This window comes from Mesoplodon densirostris, chromosome 18 (genome assembly GCF_025265405.1).
Source record: "Mesoplodon densirostris isolate mMesDen1 chromosome 18, mMesDen1 primary haplotype, whole genome shotgun sequence".
Classification (NCBI taxonomy): Eukaryota; Metazoa; Chordata; class Mammalia; order Artiodactyla; family Ziphiidae; genus Mesoplodon; species Mesoplodon densirostris.
Window position 1 is genome coordinate 19,076,496 of NC_082678.1, and position 21,464 is coordinate 19,097,959.

At 49.4% G+C, this 21,464-nt stretch overlaps 1 protein-coding gene across 5 annotated transcripts; it reads left to right on the forward strand.

Annotated features, from left to right (window-relative positions):
• Positions 1-3,084: 3,084 nt before the first annotated feature.
• Positions 3,085-20,717, forward strand: SLC25A19 (solute carrier family 25 member 19). Of its 5 annotated transcripts, none has more exons than XM_060081110.1 (8): positions 3,085-3,147; positions 3,644-3,696; positions 7,933-8,102; positions 8,285-8,440; positions 10,137-10,280; positions 16,210-16,393; positions 17,749-17,879; positions 19,700-20,717. In XM_060081110.1, exons 3-8 carry the CDS (start codon positions 7,971-7,973, stop codon positions 19,880-19,882), a joined length of 930 nt encoding a protein of 309 aa, XP_059937093.1. In that variant the 5' UTR covers positions 3,085-3,147; positions 3,644-3,696; positions 7,933-7,970; the 3' UTR covers positions 19,883-20,717. The 5 variants fall into 5 exon arrangements, with proteins under 5 accessions (XP_059937093.1, XP_059937091.1, XP_059937094.1 ...); XM_060081108.1 differs by having other exon boundaries at positions 10,121-10,291; positions 19,700-20,715; XM_060081109.1 differs by lacking the exon at positions 3,085-3,147 and adding an exon at positions 3,154-3,229 and having other exon boundaries at positions 10,121-10,291; positions 19,700-20,715.
• The last annotated feature ends 747 nt before the right edge of the window (positions 20,718-21,464 follow it).

A 21,464-nucleotide genomic window follows, 5' to 3' on the forward strand; every position in this document is an offset into this window, starting at 1 on the left:
TAATGGTAATAATAAAAAACCTCATTGATCAATATCCTGTGGAAGATACTAGGGAATCAATTAATTGTTTTGAAAACTGCTAAAGGTAAAGAATCAGGTATGTATCCTGACTTTTTTGTTTGTTTGTTTTGTTTGTTTTTTGCGGTACGCGGGCCTCTCACTGTTGTGGCCTCTCCCGTTGCAGAGCACAGGCTCCGGACACGCTGGCTCAGCGGCCATGGCTCACGGGCCCAGCCGCTCCGCGGCATGTGGGATCCTCCCAGACCAGGGTACGAACCCGTGTCCCCTGCACCGGCAGGCGGACTCTCAACCACTGCGCCACCAGGGAAGCCCCCTGACTTTTTTGTACTAAGTGTACCTCATGTAATCAATTAGCCGATGAGGCGATATTCCTCTTCATCTATATTCCAGCTAATAAATGCCGAAATGATATCACCATTTATAACCCCTAAGCAATGCAATGATCAATGGCTGCAAACATCAAAAAATTAGAGACAAGCAGGAATAATAATTCTCATGGAAATACACAATAATAGACAATCAGTCTTGTAAAAAAAAAAACCTGATCTGATCAAACCTTTTAGATCTAACTAACCAATATGTAGAGAACACAGGAGGCGGAGGAAAATGTTAAAACACCACGGGGATGCCACCAGCAAGATCCAGCCAGACTGGAGAAAACTCTACAGGACAAACCACCTAGTTTCTTAAAAAACAAAGAGAGAAAGAAAGAAAAAGAAACGAAACCAGGGACTTCCTTGGTGGCACAGTGGTTAAGAATCCACCTGCCAGTGCAGGGGACACGGGTTCGATCCCTAATCCGAGAAGATTCCCACACGCCACCGTACAACTAAGCCTGTGTGCCACAACTACTGAAGCCTGAGCTCCTAGAGCCCATGGTCCCGCAACAAGAGAAGCCCCCACTTCCTGTAACTAGAGAAAGCCCGCACACAGCAACAAAGACCAAATGCCAAAGATAAAATAAATAAATTTTTTAAAAAATGAAACAAAAAGGAAATGAAAGAAATTGCAAGTGAAAAAGAGAGGAAGAGGGAAACCATAGCTTTTTTTTTTTTAAGACTTAAGAGATATATTAACCAGTTGCAGTGTATGGTCTGGATCTCAATTCAGACAAACTGTATTTGAAAAATGACATTTATAGGTCAATCAGGTAAATGTAAACACTAATTTGATACTTGATAATATTAGGAAATTATTGTTTTGGGGGGTGGGTAATAGTTTGGGGGATAAGTTTTAAAAGGGGAATGCTTGTCTTTTAAAAATAAACTGTGAAATGCTTACTGGTGAAATCACGTCTGGTATTTACTTCAAAATAATGTTCAGGGGGTGCTGTACTAGGGAAGAACAAATCTGACTCCATATTAGATTTGTTTCTTTTACTTTAACCTTTATATTCTATTGCTTTTGCTACAAGTTAATCACTAAAGGGATGTCGCCTATGAGCTTAAATTATACATAATGGTCCATCCCTGGGAACCCTGCCTCCCAGGTAATAAGCTTTAAGCTAAAATACCTTTGTTTAGCTCACAGGAAACATCCTGACCAGGCCCACCTGTGAATGACTACAGGAAGGAAGAAATCAACACATCCCCTCTGGAGGCTGACTGGAGCCAGGAAATGTTTGACTTTACCCCCTCCCCTTTTAGTATAAAAGAAGCCTGAATTCTAAGTGAGGCAAGATTGTTCTTTGGGACACGAGTCCACAATCTCCTCAGTCTGCTGGCTTTCCTAATAAAGTTGCTATTCTTTGCCCCAACAACTCTTCTCTGAATTTATTGGCCTGTCCTGTGGCAAGCAGGACCAAGATGAGCTTGGACTCAGTAACAGTGCCACTGAGGGGCGGGTAGGGAGAAAAACAAGACTGACCAGGAGTTGGTTAATTGTTGAAGTTGAGTAATGACTATATGGTGGTTCATCAGGCTATTCTCTCTACTTTTGTATAGTATGAAACGTTTTATTTATTTATTTACTTCTTTACCTCTTTATGTGCCGCAGCACATGGATCTTAGTTCCCCAACCAGGGATCAAACCCATGTCCCTTGAAGTAGACGTACGGAGACTCAACCACTGGACTGCAAGTCTTAACCACTGGACTGCCAGGGAAGTCCCTGAAACGTTTTTAAATTGTTCAATAAAAATGTTTTGTTTGTTTGTTTTTGCGGTACACGGGCCTCTCGCTGTTGTGGCCTCTCCCGTTACGGAGCACAGGCTCCGGACACGCAGGCTCAGCGGCCATGGCTCATGGGCCCAGCCGCTCCGTGGCATGTGGGATGTTCCCGGACCAGGGCACGAACCCGTGTCCCCTGCATCGGCAGGCGGACTCTCAACCACTGCGCCACCAGGGAAGCCAAATAAAATGTTTTTAAATTGTGCGTCAAAATGATTGCACTAATATGAAAAGTGCAGTTTAAAAATCGGGAAGACTGTCCTGTAAAACGCTGATACTACTTGTGTGAGAGCGGTAGGATGAGTCATTTCCCCCTTCATTTCTACATTTTCTGTAATGTGTCTATATATATTTCTATTATAATGAGAGTTATGCATAATAAACCCTAGGGGGAAACAAAACCTCTGTATTTTTGCCGTCCTAGTTCTGGTCTTAAAAACTCATCTATTCTTTCCCCCACGCCCTCCAGGCTTTTGCTAAACTTCCCATCTTTTCCAAGTTTAGATGATCCGGGTACTGGAACTATGAAACTTTTGAGGAAAGAGGGTCACGTTCAGCGCGCCCTAAACTTCCGCCCGCCAGCAATCTGATCCAAGGCACACGCCACTCAGCGCGGCGACCTCCAACGGCGCCGCCTGGCTTCGGGGCCCTCCTCCTTTCAACGCGTGGGTAACATTTGCGCATACGTTCGCCGAGGGACTACATCTCCCAGCAGGCTCTGCACCTCGTAGGGGGACGGCCTCAGTAGCGGAGGACTACATTACCCAGCGACCCCTTGCAATAGGCGTTGGTCGGGTGACTACTGTACAACTGTTGGTCCAGCGTCTGTCGGAAGCTGCGCGGTGATTGGCCCATAAGCCCGTCAGTTACTGCCGAGCGCCGTGAAGTTTTGCCGTTAGACTGCGTGAGGGGGGAGGGAGAGAAGAGTTCGGGGAGTCGGGCCGCGCCTTCGGAGCCGGGTGAGTGACTTCTTCCTCCGCCCTCCTGGCACTCAGCTCCGGGAGCTGCACCCCCGCTGCCCGGGGGCGCCTACACGCGCAGGTACTCACGCGGGGGCGGGGACTGTACCCACACGTGTCGCGTCTGATCTGAGAAGCATCTTCAGGGACGCAGGAAGCAAAAACCTGGACACACCCGGGGCACCTGTACATGCGGGTACCCACCTTGTGGGCGTTTTCTTGGACTCGGGGAGAAAAAACACGCCCTGGAGCACACGTGGACACTTGTGTCCACACGCGGAGACATCTGCAGAGACCCTCAGCTGAGCACGTGGGCTCACGGGCACACACGCTCACCGCGGGGCACCTGCATACCTGAACCCCAGGGACTTACGCACGGCAGACTCACACACACACACCCCAGCCGCCCTGCCACTCACACCAGCGGCCTCCATCTTCTGGGTACTTTATTATATCATGCATATAATCATATTTCATGTTTATTTTGTCTCTTTAGATAAATATCAAGGCTTTTTGGTACAAGAAGGAAATTTTGAACAAGCAGAAAAAGTAAGGCCACTACTGAATTATATTTAACAAGACCTTTCACGTGTATAAGGACTTTTACCTTTTTGACAGAGCTTATCACATATAGTAGTATCTCGTGTGATCCTCCCAGGAATCTGGCTAGGCAGGGCCGCCATCATTCCCATTTTCCAGAAGAAAAAGCTGAGCCTAGGTTAAATAAACCTGCCCAAGGTATATGAGAGAGATAGAATTTTTTTTTTTTGCGGTACGCGGGCCTCTCACTGTTGTGGCCAGAGAAGTTGATGGGAAAGCCGAGATCTCCTTTGAGGGTCTGGGGAGAAGTTACTGGGGAACTACTGGGGAGAAGTCTGGGGAGAATGGGCACATTCCTGGCGGGAGTCGGGAGATTTCATACCATTAGACTTTTTTCTCTCTTTTTTTTTTATGGCTGTGCTGTGTGGTTTGCGGGATCTTAGTTCCCTGACCAGTGATCGAACCTAGGCCCCAGCAGTGAAAGTGCCGAGTCTAACCACTGGACCGCCAGGGAATTCCCCCATTAGACTTTCAATAAATGTTATTTTACAATACTTTGCTGATCGAGCCCCATGGAAATGTCTTGTTGATTTTAAGGATGGATTGGAGTGCTATTTTGGTAGTTTCAGAAAAGTGAGGGCTTGGGGCTGAGGGAATGGTGCGGACAGAGTTCCAGGGAGGGTGAGAGGAGAAAAAGAAACAATGGGGTGAAGGTGTCACTGTGTGGGCCCTAATTTCCCTGTTACTAAAGGTATTCAAGAACTAGGTTAATTCTGAGGTCTCTTCTAAAATCATTTTATGTTTACTTTTAATTGGGGTTTGGGGGGGCCATAATGAATTCAAGCAACGTAGAATTGTGTAAAGAAAAAGGGAGGGAATTCCCTGGCGGTCTGGTGGTTAGGACGCGGTGCTTCCACTGCAGGGGGCCCGGGTTCGATCCCTGGTTGGGGAACTAAGATCCCACATGCCACGAGGCGTGGAAAAAAGACAAAGTAGGGGGGAGATCTGCCTTCCCTCTTCCCTTGCCAACCCTACCCCCAAAGGTAACCTTACCAACCTGTTGGTGTGTGTCCTTATAGACTTTCCTGCTACGCTTTGTACAACTGTTGAGGGTGTATGTAGGTCTTGCTGGGTTTTTTTTTGCAAAAGTGGGGTTACACTAGACGTACTGTTCTGAAACCTGCTTTTTTCATGTTTTAGTCAGTTGTGGATGTCTTTTCCAGTGTGTGTTTAGCTCTGGCTCATTCTTTTTTTTTTAAATCTTTTTTTATTTTTGACTGTGTTGGGTCTTCGTTGTTGCACACGGGCTTTCTCTATTGTGGCAAGCGGGGGCTACTCTTCGTTACAATGCGCAGGCTTCTCATTGCTGTGTCTTCTTGTTGTGGAGCACGGGCTCTAGGCACGCAGGCTTCAGTAGTCGCAGCACGTGGGCTCAGTAGTTGTGGCACGCAGGCTCTAGGGCGCACAGGCTTCAGTAGTTGTGACTTGAGGGCTCTAGAGCTCAGGCTCAGTAGTTGTGGCGCATGGGCTCTGCATCATGTGAGATCTTCCCCGCCCAGGGATCAAACCTGTGTCCCCTGCATTGGCAGGTGGATTCTTAACCACCGCACCACCAGGGAAGTCCGCTCATTCTTTTAATGGCTGCATGGTATCCCATTGCATGGAGGTGACTTAGTGTCCATCCCTCTGTTTATAATCATTTGCATTATATCCAGTTTTATAAATAGTGATGCAATGCATGACATTTTACACACACATTCTAGTATTTCTCTAGACCAACGGTTCTCAATCAGGGGCAGTTTTGCACCCCAGGAGACATTTGTCAATGTCTGGAGACATTTTTGATTGTCACAAGGGGAGCGTGAGGATACTGGCATCTGGTGGGTAGAGACCAGGGGTGCTGCTAAACATCCTACAATGCTCAGGACCGCCCCCAACTACAAAGAATTCTTCATTCTAAAATGTCATTAGTGTTGAGGTCGGCTCTAGATAAAAATGGAATTAGATTTTTGGGGGTTTTTGGCCATACTGCATGGCATGTGGGATCTTAGTTCCCCAACCAGGGATCGAACGTGCCCCCTGCAGTGGAAGCATGGAGACTTAACCACTGGACCGCCAGGGAAGTCCCTGGAATTAGATATTTTTAAAATATTTAGTTTCTAAAAAACCCCAGTGCCCAAAAAATGATGACACAGCTACTCAATGTAATATGATCTAGCCATTTACAATGATATTTATGAAGATCTTGTAGCAACATGGAATCATGCTTATGACATTTTGCATTTTAAAAGCCATGTACCGGGGGCTTCCCTGATGGCGCAGTGGTTGAGAGTCCGCCTGCGTGGCAGGGGACGCGGGTTCGTGCCCCGGTCCGGGAAGATCCCACATGCCGCAGAGCAGCTGGGCCCGTGAGCCATGGCCGCTGAGCCTGCGTGTCTGGAGCCTGTGCTCCACAACGGGAGAGGCCACGGCAGTGAGAGGCCCACGTACCACAAAAAACAAACAAACAAACAAACAAAACACAGGTTACTAAAAGCCATGTACCAGAAAAAAACCGGAAGGGAATATGTGAAGTAAAAAGTGTTAAGATGATGGGTTCTTTTCCCTCTGTCTCTCTTCTCTCTCTTTCTGCAAAGTCATTATTATTTTTGTAATCTCTAAGTTACTTGTTTTTTTGGTTTTTTTTTTTTTTTTTTGGCTGCGTTGGGTCTTCATTGCTGCACATGGGCTTTCTCTAGTTGCGGTGAGCGGGGGCTACTCTTCGTTGTGGTGCGTGGGCTTCTCATTGCGGTGGCTTCTCTTGTTGCAGAGCACGGGCTCTAGGCGCATGGGCTTCAGTAGTTGCAGCACGCGGGCTCAGTAGTTGTGGTGCACGGGCTTAGCTGCTCCGCGGCATGTGGGCTCTTTCCGGACCAGGACTCAAACTTGTGTCCCCTGCATTGGCAGGCAGATTCTTTTTTTTTTTTTTTTTTTTTTGCGGTACGCGGGCCTCTCACTGTTGTGGCCTCTCCCGTTGCAAGGCACAGGCTCCGGACGTGCAGGCCCAGCGGCCATGGCTCACGGGCCCAGCCGCTCCACAGCATGTGGGATCTTCCCGGACCGGGGCACGAACCCGTGTCCCCTGCATCGTCAGGCGGACTCTCAACCACTGCGCCACCAGGGAAGCCCCAGGCAGATTCTTAACCACTGCACCACCAGGGAAGTCCCAGTTACTTGGTTTTTAATCATTTATTCAGTCATTGTTTTTAGAGCCTTTGGGGCATGCCAGGCACCGTGCTGGTCTCTGGAGATAGCACTGTAACAAGGGTAAGTCCCTACCTGTATGGAGCCTTCCTCCTCTGGGTGGGGAGGACAGCACCTTAACAAGTGCTGTGAATACTAGAAAGGACATGAGTACATCTTCTGGAGGGGATGCTCTCTAGCTGAGCCCTGGAAGGTGAGAGGAACCAGTCTAGGGAACAGTGGGGCTGTGTTTCAGACATGGGAACAGTAGGTCCAGGGATGGGCCGGTAGATAGGAACGTAAACAGCATTTTCTAGGAACTGCTCAGAAGCACTGAGCCCACCCTGGCTGGAGAGACTGAACCGTGGTCCAGGGTGAGGTTGAAGAGGTGGGCCTGTATCATTTTGCAGCGTAACTCAGCTCCACTGCTGTGGGCGGGCCTGCGGTGTGTGCAAAGAATGGAGAAGGGAGATGCAGAAGGGCTCAGGGCCCTTTGGGTCATGGCGGCTTGTTAGAGAATCCCAGGCCCCGTTCCTGGAGTCCGTGTGTCTGAGGTTCCCCCTCCGCGCTCAGCTTGAGGCTCTGCCCTCACGCTATCGCAGCCTGGGATTTCACCTCAGGCAGGAGCTGGCCATAAAGCCAGGTGTCTTGGAAAGCCAGCTGATCTCTGGAAGTGAACTGTTTCCTACCAAGCCTGTTCATTCACTCCATCAGCAAATATTAATGAGCAGTTACTGTGGTGCGCTCTCTTCCGGGCACTGGAGTTACAGGGATGGATGAATGAGACCAACGCCGTGTTTTCATGGGCTCGAATTCTAGTGGGGGAGAGAGACAAGAAACAAATGTACGGAATCAATGTCTGGTATATAAATGCTCTAAAGAAGAATAAAGCAGGATAAGGAGGGAAAAGGGATGTGGGTGCTGCTTTGGGGGGCTGGTCCGGGAGGACTGCTCTGAGGAGTGATGTGTGAGCCGGGGCCCTAAGACCTTGCTCTGGTATTTACTCCTGTCTCTTTCATTTAGCCTCAAGCTGATGGACATTGTATGGGCCACAGGCAGGGATGGTGGGCTATGACCCCAGAGCAGACGGCAGGAATGTCTCCAATCTTGAGGTGGCCGTGGCTGGGTCTGTGTCTGGACTTGTCACTCGGGTGCTGATCAGCCCCTTGGATGTCATCAAGATCCGTTTCCAGGTACCCTTTTCCCCTTTTTCTGTGTAGCGGGCCAGAGGACAAGTTCACTCTTTTTTGCCAAAGCAGTTCCTAGAGCTTGCACTTTTGTCAAGGAGAAGCACTCTGTTGCCTTTGTTACCTTCTCTGAAATTCCTCCTCCCCACTCCCCCCATCATCATGACCATTCTCACCTTGATTCCTAGCTTCAGATTGAGCGCCTTTCTCGCAGTGACCCCAACGCGAAATACCACGGGATCCTGCAGGCTGGGAGGCAGATTTTGCAAGAGGAGGGCCCAACAGCATTCTGGAAAGGACACATCCCAGCCCAGCTTCTCTCCATAGGCTATGGAGCTGTCCAAGTAGGTGGCAGGGGAAGCGGCCAGGCCCCTGGGGTCACGTTGCCCAATGGGGGAGCCCAGGGTGGTGAGGCGTGTACCCGGTCTGCCCGGGGTAGGGCAGCAGGAGGCGGTCACACATTGCTCACTCATCTTGGCTGGGAAACTCCCTGACAGATTGAAGACATAGTCAGACTGAGCTGTACTACAGGCATCCCCTTTCCCACGGCCCCCAACCCTGGAGACTTAGCACCCACTGAATGTGAGGTGCTGCACCTAGGATACTGTGTTGACACCCAGCCCAGAGGGGCTTAGCAAATGGCAATACAAATGCTTTTCATTTTTCAAAATAGCATTATTCACATCTGTGCATCCTTTGAACTTCCCGACAGCACTGTGAGGAAGGTGGAGCGGGTGCTCTGTGGGTCGCAGAGAGGTTGAGTGAGCTTCCTGAGGCCACACAGCTTGTAGGTGGCGAGGCTAGGATTAGGATCCAGGCTTCTTGACTCTTGCTCATGAGTTTGTTCAGCTGAGCACCAGTTTACCCCATGGCGTCTAGTCTGTAGCCGTACAGTAGTGGTGATGGCAATAGCGACCGCTGCACAGTGCTCATAGGGGGCCAGGCCCCGGGTGAAGCACTTCACATCTGCCACCTTACAACAGTCCTCTGGTAGGCTCTGTTGTCATCCTTATTTTACAGATGAGAAGACTGAGGCAGAGAGAGCTTAAGTAATTAGTCCAACCAACGTCACTAGCTAGAAAGTGGCACAGCAGTCCCTGCCTGCTCTTCGTGTGACATCACAGTGATTGCTCAGGTCACATGCCCCTGCCGCGCCATCTCTGCGCCCAGCACACAGATGCTGCATCCTGGTGGGTAAATGCAGCAACATGTGCTCTCAGGACCCCAAGCCATCTTGAGTTGGCTGGAGAAGGATCTGAGCCCAAAGAGGGCTTACACCACAGAACATGGAATATGTGGAATTCTCCCGACAGAATTTCAGCTCCAGGGCAGAATGTTTCTCAAACAGGGCCGCTGCCAGCTGCATTAAAGGGGTCCCCAGCCTAGAGTCAGATAATGGCCATCTTTTCCCAGGTCTCAGAAAACTAAGTGATGAGTAGAATTTTCTTTTTTATTCTTTTTTTTTTTTTTTTTTGGCCTCGCCATGCAGCTTGCGGGATCGTAGTTCCCCCACCAGGGATGAACCCGGGGCCACGGCAGTGAGAACACCGAGTCCTAACCACTGGACTGACAGGGAATTCCCGAGTAGAATTTTGTTTTTCTTTCTTTCTTTTTTTTTTTTTTTTAAATATTTATTTATTTATTTATTTGGCTACGTCGGGGTCTTAGTTGCAGCATGCAGGATCTTTTTGTTTTAGTTGCAGCATGTGGGATCTAGTTCCCTGACTAGGGGTTGAACCTGGTCTCCCTGCATTGGGAGCGTGGAGTCTTAGCCACTGGATCAACAGGGAGGTCCCCCAAGTAGAATTTTCTGATATAAAAATTTTCTCATATATTTTCTTAACCCTTGGGTGTTTGGCTCTGCTCAGAGTATGAAAGGGCATCTGAGCTTTGCACAGTTATATGTTTATTGTATTCTGACCCTACTCAAGAAGAGTATCTCCTGGTCCCTAGGATAGGCCCCGCCTGGGTCACGGGTGCATTCTGGGGGGTGTTTTCCATGACACTGTCACACACTCTTGCAGTTTTTGTCGTTTGAAGTGCTCACCGAGCTGGTGCACAGGGCCAGCGTGCGCGATGCCCGAGACTTCTCCGTGCATTTTGTGTGTGGCGGCCTGTCTGCCTGTGTGGCCACCCTCGCCGTGCATCCTGTGGACGTGCTACGCACCCGCTTTGCAGCGCAGGGTGAGCCCAGGGTGAGTGGCCGGGCCAGAGAAGGGGCGCCCAAGGGACAAAGGGCGTCCCAGGGTGGGGGCTGTTTTCCTTAGAGGGAACAAAGCCGGGGGGGACCTGGGGTCTTCAGGCCGTCCTTCAGCCTGTTCCTGAAACCCGTGATGGTGCTTGGCACCAGGCAAGGTGCTCACAACCTCACCGGGGGACACAGAACCTGCAGGGGAAACAGAGCAAATACCAAATCGGGACCGGGAAGGCGTCTGGGAAAGTGAGACTTGAGATCCTATCGCTGTGTTATTGGGAGGGAGGTTTTGGTTTCCAGAAAGAATGGAGGAAACGGGATCATTGAGTCAGACTCGAGGAAGAACTGACTGAGTGAAAGCAAGGGGTTAAACGCTCAAATAGACGCACCATCCCCCCTACGCCCACCATAATCTCTGTTTCCTGGACATACATAAGAATAGCGTAGGATACTGTTGACGGGGAATGACGTTTTGCTTAAGAATTTGATCTGGGACCAGCTAAGAATAACTGTGGTTTCAGCTCTGCCAGTTTTTTGTGTTGCCTGGGGTGGAGATCCTGGGTTGGGGGACCTCTTTTGTTTAGGAGACATTCTGATAAATTTTTTGGTTCAGAAATGCAAAGTGCCCCAGGAACAGTCTAGAAGAAAACGACTGGGGCATGAGAGCTGGGTCACTCTGTGTGACACTGCAGTGGAAAATAGAGGTTTGGGGTGACTGCCCTGGTGGAGAAATGAGATGAGGGGTCCTAGGAACCGAGTAGAGAAATGGAGGGGAAGGATGTTTATAGAGGGATGTTATAGAGACCTCAGCAACATGGTAGCTGCTGGGATGAAGAGAATGGCTGGTGACAGTCCTTCAGGTTGCCTGTTCTGCATGTGCTATAATCCTCTTCTGTTACTTTCCAACCTTTAGTACAAGTCTATGAGAAGAAAAAAGGGAAAACATCATTAAGAAAAAAATAGCATATTTCTTCTTAGGCTTAGACAGTTGACATGTTGGATTCTAGATTCTGGAATGGCTGGAAAATTGTGTGTGAAAGTGAGGGGAAAAGATTTATTTAAAAATTGCAAAACTCTCCACCTTCTTTAGACTAGTAGCATCCATAGTGTAAATCCTCACATTTCTTAAAAAATCAATAATCTGGGCTTCCCTGGTGGTGCCAGTGCAGGGGACATGGGTTCGAGCCCTGGTCTGGGAAGATCCCACATGCCATGGAGCAACTAAGCCTGTGAGCCACAGCTACTGAGCCTGCTCTCTAGAGCCCGCAAGCCCCAACTACTGAGCCCGTGCGCCACAACGACTGAAGCCCGCGCGCCTAGAGGCTGTGCTCCGCAACAAGAGAAGCCACCGCAATGAGAAGCCCGTGCACCGCAGTGAAGAGTAGCCCCCGCTCACCGCAACTAGAGAAAGCCTGCACGCAGCAACGCAGACCCAACACAGCCATAAATAAATAAATAGATAGATAGATAGATAAATAAATAAATAAATAATCTATAAGGTGTATAAAGGTTAAAAAGACAAGATAGTTCTTCCTGAATTATAATGAAAAAAACACCAGCTGCCCCCCTGATTCTATTCCCCAGAGGCAACCACTTTTAATACTTGTATGCTTCTTCCGTAATTTACTTCCTAATTCAAAGTAACATGCTCTTTCTCCTTCCTTTCCATCTCAGTTTTAAGTTATAGACATTAACTACTGACGACTACTCTGGAAGGTGAGGATTTAACTCTTTTACCGTCACCCTTGGGTGTGCTTGTGCTTCCTCACCTGAGTACAGTACAACGAATGAATCGATTGTTGGCTAAATCCGTACTCAGTGTTTATGCTATTATGATTATGTAAATGTTATTGCTGAGCCTCAAAATATATTATGGTTATGTTTTCTTTTGTATTTTTGTCTTTCCTGAAGCTGGCAGTTGCTTTGTATTTTATTTGTTTCGCTTTCTACATGCTTATCACACATTCACTTTCAAACAGTCTCCCGATAGGGTGAGCCTGTGGTCATCAGTCCCATGTTTTTATGGAGCCCCTCCTAGAGCCCCCCACCCTTGAACCCTTCACCCTATGGCTTTGATCTGGACTGTTTGCTCCAGGACTATGACCAGCTATTCTCTTAGGAATTCTCACGTAGGAGCCCATGTCTTCTCTTTCTTGATTAGTCCCTCATTTTGGTGGAGCACATCCTGAGTATAGCTTCCTTACAGAAGCCTGATAGAAAATGCCTTTATTTTCCCCTTATACTTAACTGATGATCTGGGTGTAGAATTCTAGGTAGCTCTCAGTATTGCTGGAGAGGCATCCAGAACCATCCTGATAACTAACCCTTTACATGAAGCCATCCACTTCGCCCTCTTGCGAACTTTCAGGATCTTTTTTTTTTTTTTTCTTTTTGCGGTATGCAGGCCTCTCACTGTTGTGGTCTCTCCCGTTGCGGAGCACAGGCTCCGGACGCGCAGGCCCAGCGGCCATGGCCCACGGGCCCAGCCGCTCCGCGGCATATGGGATCCTCCCAGACCGGGTCACGAACCCGTATCCCCTGCATCGGCAGGCGGACTCTCAACCACTGCGCCATCAGGGAGGCCCAGGATCTTTTTTTTTTTTAACTTTTTTGTGGCCCCACCATGTGGCATGTGGGATCTTAGTTCCCCAACCAGGGCTCGAACCCACGCCCCCTGCAGTGGAAACGTGGAGTCTTAACCACTGGACCACCAGGGAGGTCCCTCAGGATCTTTTCTTGATCCCTGGCATTCTAGAAATTTACCAGTGGAGTGCCCCAGGGCGGGTCTCTTTCATTCATTGTGATGGGCACTTCCTGGGCCCTTTAGTCTGGACACATGTTCTTCATGCCTGGAAAATGGTCATGAATTATTTATTCACAACTGCCTGCCCTCTGTTTTTTTTCTTTTTCTTTCTTTCTAGAATTCATGTCAGTTGGACACTAGACATCCTGGATTGATCCTCTGATTGACTTATCTTTTATTTACCATTCTGGGAGGTTTCCTTACTTTTATCATTTGGGCCCTCTGTTGAGTTTAAACAGTGTCTGCTAACATATGTTGGTTCCTTAGAACTGTCTTTGGTTTGTTTTAGTCAGGTTTATTAAAGCATAACTTACATGCACAGTAAAATCCACTCTTTTTAGCGTACAGTTCTGTGACTTTTTTTGCGGTACGCGGGCCTCTCACTGCTGTGGCCTCTCCCGTTGCGGAGCACAGGCTCCGGACGCGCAGGCTCAGCGGCCATGGCTCACGGGCCCAGCCGCTCCGCGGCATGTGGGATCTTCCCGGACCGGGGCACGAACCCGTGTCCCCTGCATCAGCAGGCGGACTCTCAACCACTGCGCCACCAGGGAAGCCCAGTTCTGTGACTTTTGACAAATGCGTACAGTCACGTAAGCACTACCACAATCGAGATATAAAACAAAAGTTCCATCTCCCCCTGATTTCCTCCTGCCCTTTGTAGTTTGTCCCTCCCCACCTCCAGCCTTCAGTAACCACTGGTCTGTTTTCTGTCTGAAGTTCTGCCTTTTCCAGAATGTTACATAAATGGAATTATATCCTGTGTAGTCGTTTGAGTTGGCTCCCTTCACTTGGTAGATGCATTTGTGATGTGTCCGTGGGGTGCCTGTGAGTAGCTGGCTCCTTTTTATTGCTGAGTAATATTCCATCGTGTGGAAGGATTGTGGTTTATTAGTTCAGAGACTTTGGGGTTGTTCTCCAGTTTGGGGTGTTATGAATAAAGCCACTATAAACATTCACACACAGGTTATTGTGTGAACATTTCATTTCTCTTGGGTAAATTCCTAGGGGTGGAATTGCTGGTTGTATGGTAAGGAGTGTTTCATTGTATAAGAAAAAAGCAAGCTGTCTCCTGCATGGCTGTGCCGTTTTGCCTTCCCACCAGCAGGTCCAACGGCTCCTTATCCTCAGTAATACTTAGTATTATCCGCTTTGTATTTTAAATTTTAACCATTCTAAATGGTGTGAATAGTGGTATCTCATCGTGGTTAATTTAAATTTCTTTAATGTTGAGCGTCCTTTTACCTGCTTATTTGCCATCTATATACCTTCTTTGGTGAAGTATCTGTTCAGATTGTCCATTTTTGTGTTGGGTGGTTTGTTGTTTTTATTTTACAAATATTTTCTGAGTCTGTGGCTGTATTTTCCTTTCCTTACAGTATCTTTTGAAGAGCAGATGTTTTTAATTTTGATGAAGTTCCATTTATCTTATGGATTTTGCTTTTGGTGTTTAACCTAATTAACCTTTGCCCAACTCAGAGTCACAAAGATTTTCTCTCAAGAGCTCTTTCTTGTCTGAATCTTACCTCTTTTTAAAATAGATCCTCTGCTTTTATTTTTTTTTAATTAAAAAATTTTTTTAAATTAATTTTTATTGGAGTATAGTTGATTTACAATGTTGTGTTAGTTTCTGCTGTACAGCAAAGTGAATCAGTTATACATATACATATATCCACTCTTTTTAAAATTCTTTTCCCATATAGATCATTACAGAGTATTGAGTAGAGTTCCCTGTGCTATGCAGCCAGTCCTTATTATCTATTTTATATATTGTAGTGTGTATATGTCAATCCCAATCTCCCAGTTTATCCCTCCCCCAGCCCTTTCCCCCTTGGTAACCGTATGTTTTCTACATCTGTGACTCAATTTCTGTTTTGTAAATAAGTTCATTTGTACCATTTTTTTTAGATTCCACATGTAAGCGATATCATATGATATTTGTCTTTCTCTGACCCTCTGCTTTTATCATGAAGGTGATGCCTTCTCTGTGGTCTCAGGATATTAGTTAAAATTTCATGGGTGGTTTCTTTTTTCTGTAGTTTTCTTCTGCTATCTATACTGTCTCTTGCTTCCAAATGACTTCTCCTGCCCCTCATCAATCATTTTGGCCTTTGTTTTGGGGGAGGCTTTCCTCAAATGTCTGGTGGCTCTTGGCTGCCAGCTTGGTGTTAAGAGGGGACACAGAAAGTAGAGTGGGACTCTGGCACATGGGCAGGCTTGTTGCCCGATGGCCCTCCTCTGAGGCCCGGCCCTTTCATGCAAGTCCCCAGGGTGAAAGCCTTCTATGTGGCTGCCAGCATCTGGGAGCCAAGTGTGAAGAGGGAGCATCTGGGAGCCAAGTGTGTACTGTCCCTGCTCAGTACAGACTTCCCCTCGGTCACCCTCTTGTCAGTGCCGTGCTTCCCACACCCACAGCCAGGCAGATTCAGCCCCTCTGGTCCACTGCAAAGAATATATGGCGAATAGAAGTGCGCTAAAAAACCAGTGGCTCTTCATGCATAAAGATCACCTGTTGATGGTTTCAGAAAGGTTAAGTATAGCATATGGCAAAAAATCCAAATAGCATAAAATGGTAGTAGCGAACCTCCTTCTTCCCCCGTCCCTCCCCTGTCCCCCTGTTTCCCGCTGTGGAGGTAATAATGTTACTGTTCCTCCTTTCTTGTGTATCCTTGTGGGGGATAGTCTCTGCATACAGTTTGTTTCCTCCACAGACACTATGCCTGCTCTTCATGTCCTGCTGGGTTCACTTAACTGTATATTTGGGGGAGTCTTCCCTATCGATCATCTAGATTGCAGCTTCTGTTGTAATTGCTACACTATGTTCTTTTGAACAGGTGTGCCGTAATGTATATAACCGATCACCCAAGAGTGGACTTCACACCTTTTGCTGTTCCGCCTACCTTTGTGCACTCCTTGGCATATCTCAGTCGTGTAAATAGCTAGAAGGGGAGCTGCCAGACAGTCCCACCCTTGGAATTTTTGTCCAGCATTTTCTTTGTCCTCCTGGCAGGAGGAGTAATGCTCCTAGTAGCTGGTTTCTGGACAAGGGGAAATACAGCTGGTGGGCTGGCTTCTTGGGCTGAAACGATGTCGCTCATCATTGCATGTGTGGTGTCCAGGTCTATAAAACCCTGCGAAACGCCGTGGTGACCATGTACAGGACCGAAGGCCCCTTGGTCTTCTACAAAGGCTTGAACCCCACCTTGATCGCCATCTTCCCCTATGCCGGGTTCCAGTTCTCCTTCTACAGCTCCTTGAAGCACGCGTATGAGTGGGCCATGCCAGCCGAAGGAAAGAAAAACGGTGAGACCGGCCTCATGGGAAAGGGAATCTGGGTCCCACTCCGCCCCACTCCCAAGCCATAGCATCTCTTTCTGAATCAGGTAGGAAGTAAAGTTTTCCTGCAGAAGCTAAGACACCACAGATCTCTGAACCCCCAGTTCTGTAATACAGCCAACAAAACAAATCCATTCACTCACAGATGACTTTATTTCTTTCAGCTCTTGCCACTGTTATTTCCAACTACTGGTCATGGTTTTCATTTTTGTCAAAGGTCCAACTTGCAAACAGCCTGGTTTTGCTTAAGTGTTTGGTTTGGTTTTCGTTTGGGGACTCTGGGGAGGGGGATGGGCATCCTGTTCCCTCCCAAGCCTTGAACTGAGTCGCATGGCAGAGCCTGCAGCCCATTATTGCCTCCAGCTGGGGTGATGACTGTTAAAGGCGCACAGCCCTTCTGCCACCAGCCTGTCCAATCAGCAGTCCATTGTCGTTCCTTTTTTAAATTTTTTTATTTATTTATTTTTGGCTGCGTTGGGTCTTCGTTGCTGCGTGCAGGCTTTCTCTAGTTGCAGAGAGAGGGGGCTACTCTTTGTTGTGTTGCGCGGGCGTCTCATTGCAGTGGCTTCTCTTGTTGCAGAGCACGGGCTCTAGGTGTACAGACTTCAGTAGTTGTGGCGCGCGGGCGCTAGAGCGCAGGCTCAGTAGTTGTGGTGCACAGGCTTAGGTGCTCCGTGGCATGTGGGATCTTCCCGGACACGGGCTTGAACCTGTGTCCCCTGCATTGGCAGGCAGATTGTTTTTTTTTTTTTTAACTTCTTGGCTGCGTTGGTTCTTTTCTTAAAATATTTATTTATTTATTTATTTATTTATGGCTCTGTTGTGTCTTCGTTGTTGCGCATGGGCTTTCTCTAGTTGCGGCGAGCGGGAGCTACCCTTCCTTGCAGTGTGCAGGCTTCTTATTGCGGTGGCTTCTCTTTGTTGTAGAGCACGGGCTCTAGGCTTGTGGGCTTCAGTAGTTGTGGCACGTGGGCTCAGTAGTTGTAGCTCGCGGGCTCTAGAGCGCAGGCTCAGTAGTTGTGGCTCATGGGCTTAGTTGCTCCGCGGCACGTGGGATCCTCCCGAACCAGGGCCCAAACCCATGTCCCCTGAATTGACAGGCAGATTCTTAACCACTGCGCCACCAGGGAAGCCCTGTCTGTTGTCATTCTTCCTGAAAGTGGTTGTGTCTGGTTCTCTCGCTCCTGGATTAAATTCTTCTTGAGATCGAGGATGCTTGTAGGTTTTGGTTTTCTGGTCGAGGATTAGACTGTAAAACCTTGAAGTTTACCCTAGATTGCATTTCTCTCATCTTTGCCCTCCATCCCACTTCTCTGGTTCAGGGAACTTCAAAAACCTGCTTTGTGGCAGTGGAGCTGGAGTCATCAGCAAGACCCTCACGTATCCCCTGGACCTCTTCAAGAAGCGGCTGCAGGTTGGAGGGTTTGAGCAGGCCCGAGCCTCCTTTGGCCAGGTGAGATGTCCTCCTGCAGAGAGCTCTGATTCCAGCCCCTCACTGGGCACGTGAAGGAACTGGGTCAGCTCCTGTCCATTGGGCAGCTTTCGCCCCCATAGCCCTCTCAGCCCCTGCATGTCCCCGGTGTCGATGAAAAATTAATCAGTTGATCTAAGAAAGAATCGGAAAATTTTATTCCAGCCAAATTTGAGGATTATAACCCGGGAAGAGCATCTCAGAAAGCTCTGAGAACTATTCCACCTGCTAGAAGTCAAGACACAGTTTATATAAGTTTTTTGAGACACAGGGCTGTGCATCAAATGACGTTTTTTGGGGGGGTTTTTTTGGCTGTGTTGGGTCTTCCTCTAGTTGAAGCAAGTGGGGGCTACCCTTTGTCGTGGTGTGTGGGCTTCTCATTGCGGTGGCTTCTCTTGTTGTGGAGCGTGGGCGCTAGGCGTGCTTCACACGTGTGGAGCACGTGCTCTAGGCTTCAGTAGTTGTGGCAGGCGGGATCATTAGTTGTGGCTCGCGGGCTCTAGAGCTCAGGCTCAGTAGTTGTGGCACACGGACTTAGCTGCTCTGTGGCATGTGGGATCTTTGCAGACCAGGGCTTGAACCCGTGTCCCCTGCATTGGCAGGCGGATTCTTAACACTGCGCCACCAAGGAAGCCCCAATCATTTGTTTTATTTTTAAGATTCCACATAAAAGTGATAACATACACTGTCTTTCTCTGACTTATTTCACTAAGCATAACACCACCTAGGTCCATCGCGTTGTAGTTTTATTCCTTTGCATAAATAAACATGTTTAACAAAAATGGGGTTACACACACGGTTTTGTTTTGTTTTTTTGCGGTACGTGGGCCTCTCACTGCTGCGGCCTCTCCCGTTGCGGAGCACAGGCTCCAGACGCGCAGGCCCAGCGGCCATGGCTCACGGCCCAGCCACTCCACGGCATGTGGGATCTTCCCGGACCGGGGCACGAACCCTGGTCCCCTGCATCGGCAGGCGGACTCTCAACCACTGCCCCACCAGCGAAACCCACACACAAGGTCTTATAACCTCCTTCTTCCAGTTACCAACTTGTCTTGAAAAGATGGTTTGAATTTGGATAGGGAGAGTTGGTGAGAGCTCAAGCCAGAGAAGGGAAGCCCTGCTCCTCCCAGAGCTTTAGCGTGAGCAGGTGTGGCTGGAGGTGTGCAGGCGCTGAGGGTGGACCAGTGGGGAAAGGCAGATCAGGGAGGGAAGTTGAGACCAAGTGGTGAAACGCCCTGAACACCACGCCGTGGGGCTTGGACTTGATTCTTTGTCACGTCATTGTCATCATCAGCATCAGGAGTTACTGGAGCTCTGGGAGGGGGGTGAGGCTTGAGTAGAGCTGTGCCTCAGGGACACGGGTCTAGCAGCAGTTTGTGGTCAACTGGAGGTGGCCAGGCTGGCACCGCTGGTCAGGCTCAGAGCTAACGAGGGGCCGGTTCAGATCTACTGCTCAAGGGGGACCAGGAGGGATGGGCGCACAGTCAGACGCACCCCTGGGAAGAGGGTCCAGAGCTCTCTCTGGGTCCTTAAGAGCCACTGTCAGTGGAGCCTCCAGGGCAGGAAGGAGCTCTGTCCAGTGCTGATTTCCAGGCACTTCGTCTGTTAGGTCTGAATTAGCCCATTTGGAAGAGAAAGAATGAGGTTAACTTCTTCTGTCTTTTTTGCATTCATTCCTTTGTCCAGCAAGTATTTATTGGGTGCTTGAACGTGCCAGGCTCTGTGTTGACAAAAGAACAGAGCTCACACCCATGTTGCCATCACCTCCTCTCTCCTCAACTGGAGAACCTTCCTCTCCCCAGGTGCGAAGCTACAAGGGCCTCCTGGATTGCGCCAGGCAGGTGCTGCGAGAGGAGGGTGCACAGGGCTGCTTCAAAGGCCTGGCCCCCAGCCTGCTGAAGGCTGCCCTCTCCACCGGCTTTGTGTTCTTCTGGTACGAGCTCTTCTGTAACCTCTTCCACCACGTGAAGAAGGCAGACAGCTAGCCTCGAGGGCAGGAAGGGTGGCCTGAGGTCCTTCCCTGGAGGGGCCCTCCTGAAGAACGCTTGATCTACCACCCGTGTTGCACTGAGAGGTGTTGCCCGGCCCCTCCCTCCAGGCCAGCTGTCCCGGGCACGAAGAGCCATCGGCAGCAGCCTGGATTCCACCAGAAGGGCAAAGGGGGTTCTCTACGGGAGAGCACGGGGTGAACGCAGGACTTGGTCTGCGGGGACCCAGCCCTGCCAGTCAGAAGGAGCTGGACGTTTCTCCTCTGTGTGGCGCATACTCAGGGCAATAGCTGCCCTCCTGCATGCCTTCGCTCCGGCTGCCCAGAGAACTCTCCTGTGTCTGGGTGGGCCGCAGCTTGAGTGTGAGGCTGGGATCAGGCCTTTACGGGGGTCTGGTCCCCACACCTGGGTCCTTACTCCGATTATTTAATAGACATTAAAACTAAAAGCACGTTCCTTATCTGACTCCTCCATCTTCCCTTGCAAATCACATCCCTTCTCCCCAAGTACGAGGAAAGGGATCCCTGCCTTCCCTAAACTCTACTTTTCTCAGCAGTTGCATCCCTCAGGCAGCTTTGCTTCTAGCTCTGGGGGAAGAATCCCAGCTGAATCAGTCACTTTATAAACTCCACCCTGCTCAGATCTTTGTGTCTATAAAGGCACCACTCGGGCTGTTCTCTCCCTGGACAGGCTGGTCGCAGCCCGTGGACCTCTAGGGAGAGCAGACCCCAGCAACCCCACAGGCAGTGGGAGGATGTGCTGACGGGGAGGGGGCGCCGGTAAGGGCAGCAGCCCGTTTCCCCCATCTACTGGGATCACTCCTCTTTCCCCGTGGGCTGGATTAGCCCTCCTGGGTGGGTGGGAGCTTACAGCTGGGCCAGTGAGCATCTGCTGCCCGCTCAGGGTGCTCGTGCTGGGTCCAGCGTGGTGCTGTGTGCATCCTCTATAGTCCCAGAAAGAGGGGGTTGAGCAGGCAGCCTGCTGCGTGCACAGTTGGTGCTCCAGGAGTTGTCAGGGCACAGGAACCCAAGACAGACACCCATCGAGGCACAGTTAGGGGTATGAGAGGAGGAAAATCTACAGAACACACCCACCACTTTCCACCCCAAGTCTCGCCACCCCCAGGGCAGCCTGGCCTGAGAGGTTGGCTGTGCAGGGGGAGCCCCGTGCAGGACTTAGAGCCTGACCTCGCCTCAGCCCCGGCTCCAGCCTTTGAGCAGGTCTTGGGTGGGTGTCACGGCTCTCGGTCCCCATGGATCCTGGGCCCTTTCTCCCCATTACTGTTTCGTCTCTGGTCTGGGGCTTTGTGATGTGTCTGATCCCCATAATCCTGAAGCTTCCCTGCTCTTGGTTGCTGATTAAGAAGGTTCACCTGTGGCTGGAGGGCTCCCAAACCCACAGGGTTTTTGGCAGGCAAGGCTTGCAGCTGCAGGGAGGCAGCTGCCTGGATGTATTTTTTATGAAATTCCACTGAAGTAAACTTTGTTCTCTTCAGCTCTCCCACTCATTGGTTTCTTTTGCTGCAGCTGAGATTGTCTTCCTCGTTCATTTTCTGGTGACCACTTTGGCAGCTCTTTGA

What these genes read in the sequence shown, in the direction of transcription:
- SLC25A19 (XM_060081108.1), top strand. Translation starts at nt 7,971, where the DNA reads ATGGTGGGCTATGACCCCAGAGCAGACGGCAGGAATGTCTCCAATCTT. An exon ending in TCATCAAGATCCGTTTCCAG is followed by an intron (nt 8,103 to 8,284) that starts GTACCCTTTTCC and finishes CTTGATTCCTAG; the next exon opens with CTTCAGATTGAGCGCCTTTC. An exon ending in AGCCGAAGGAAAGAAAAACG is followed by an intron (nt 16,394 to 17,748) that starts GTGAGACCGGCC and finishes TCTCTGGTTCAG; the next exon opens with GGAACTTCAAAAACCTGCTT.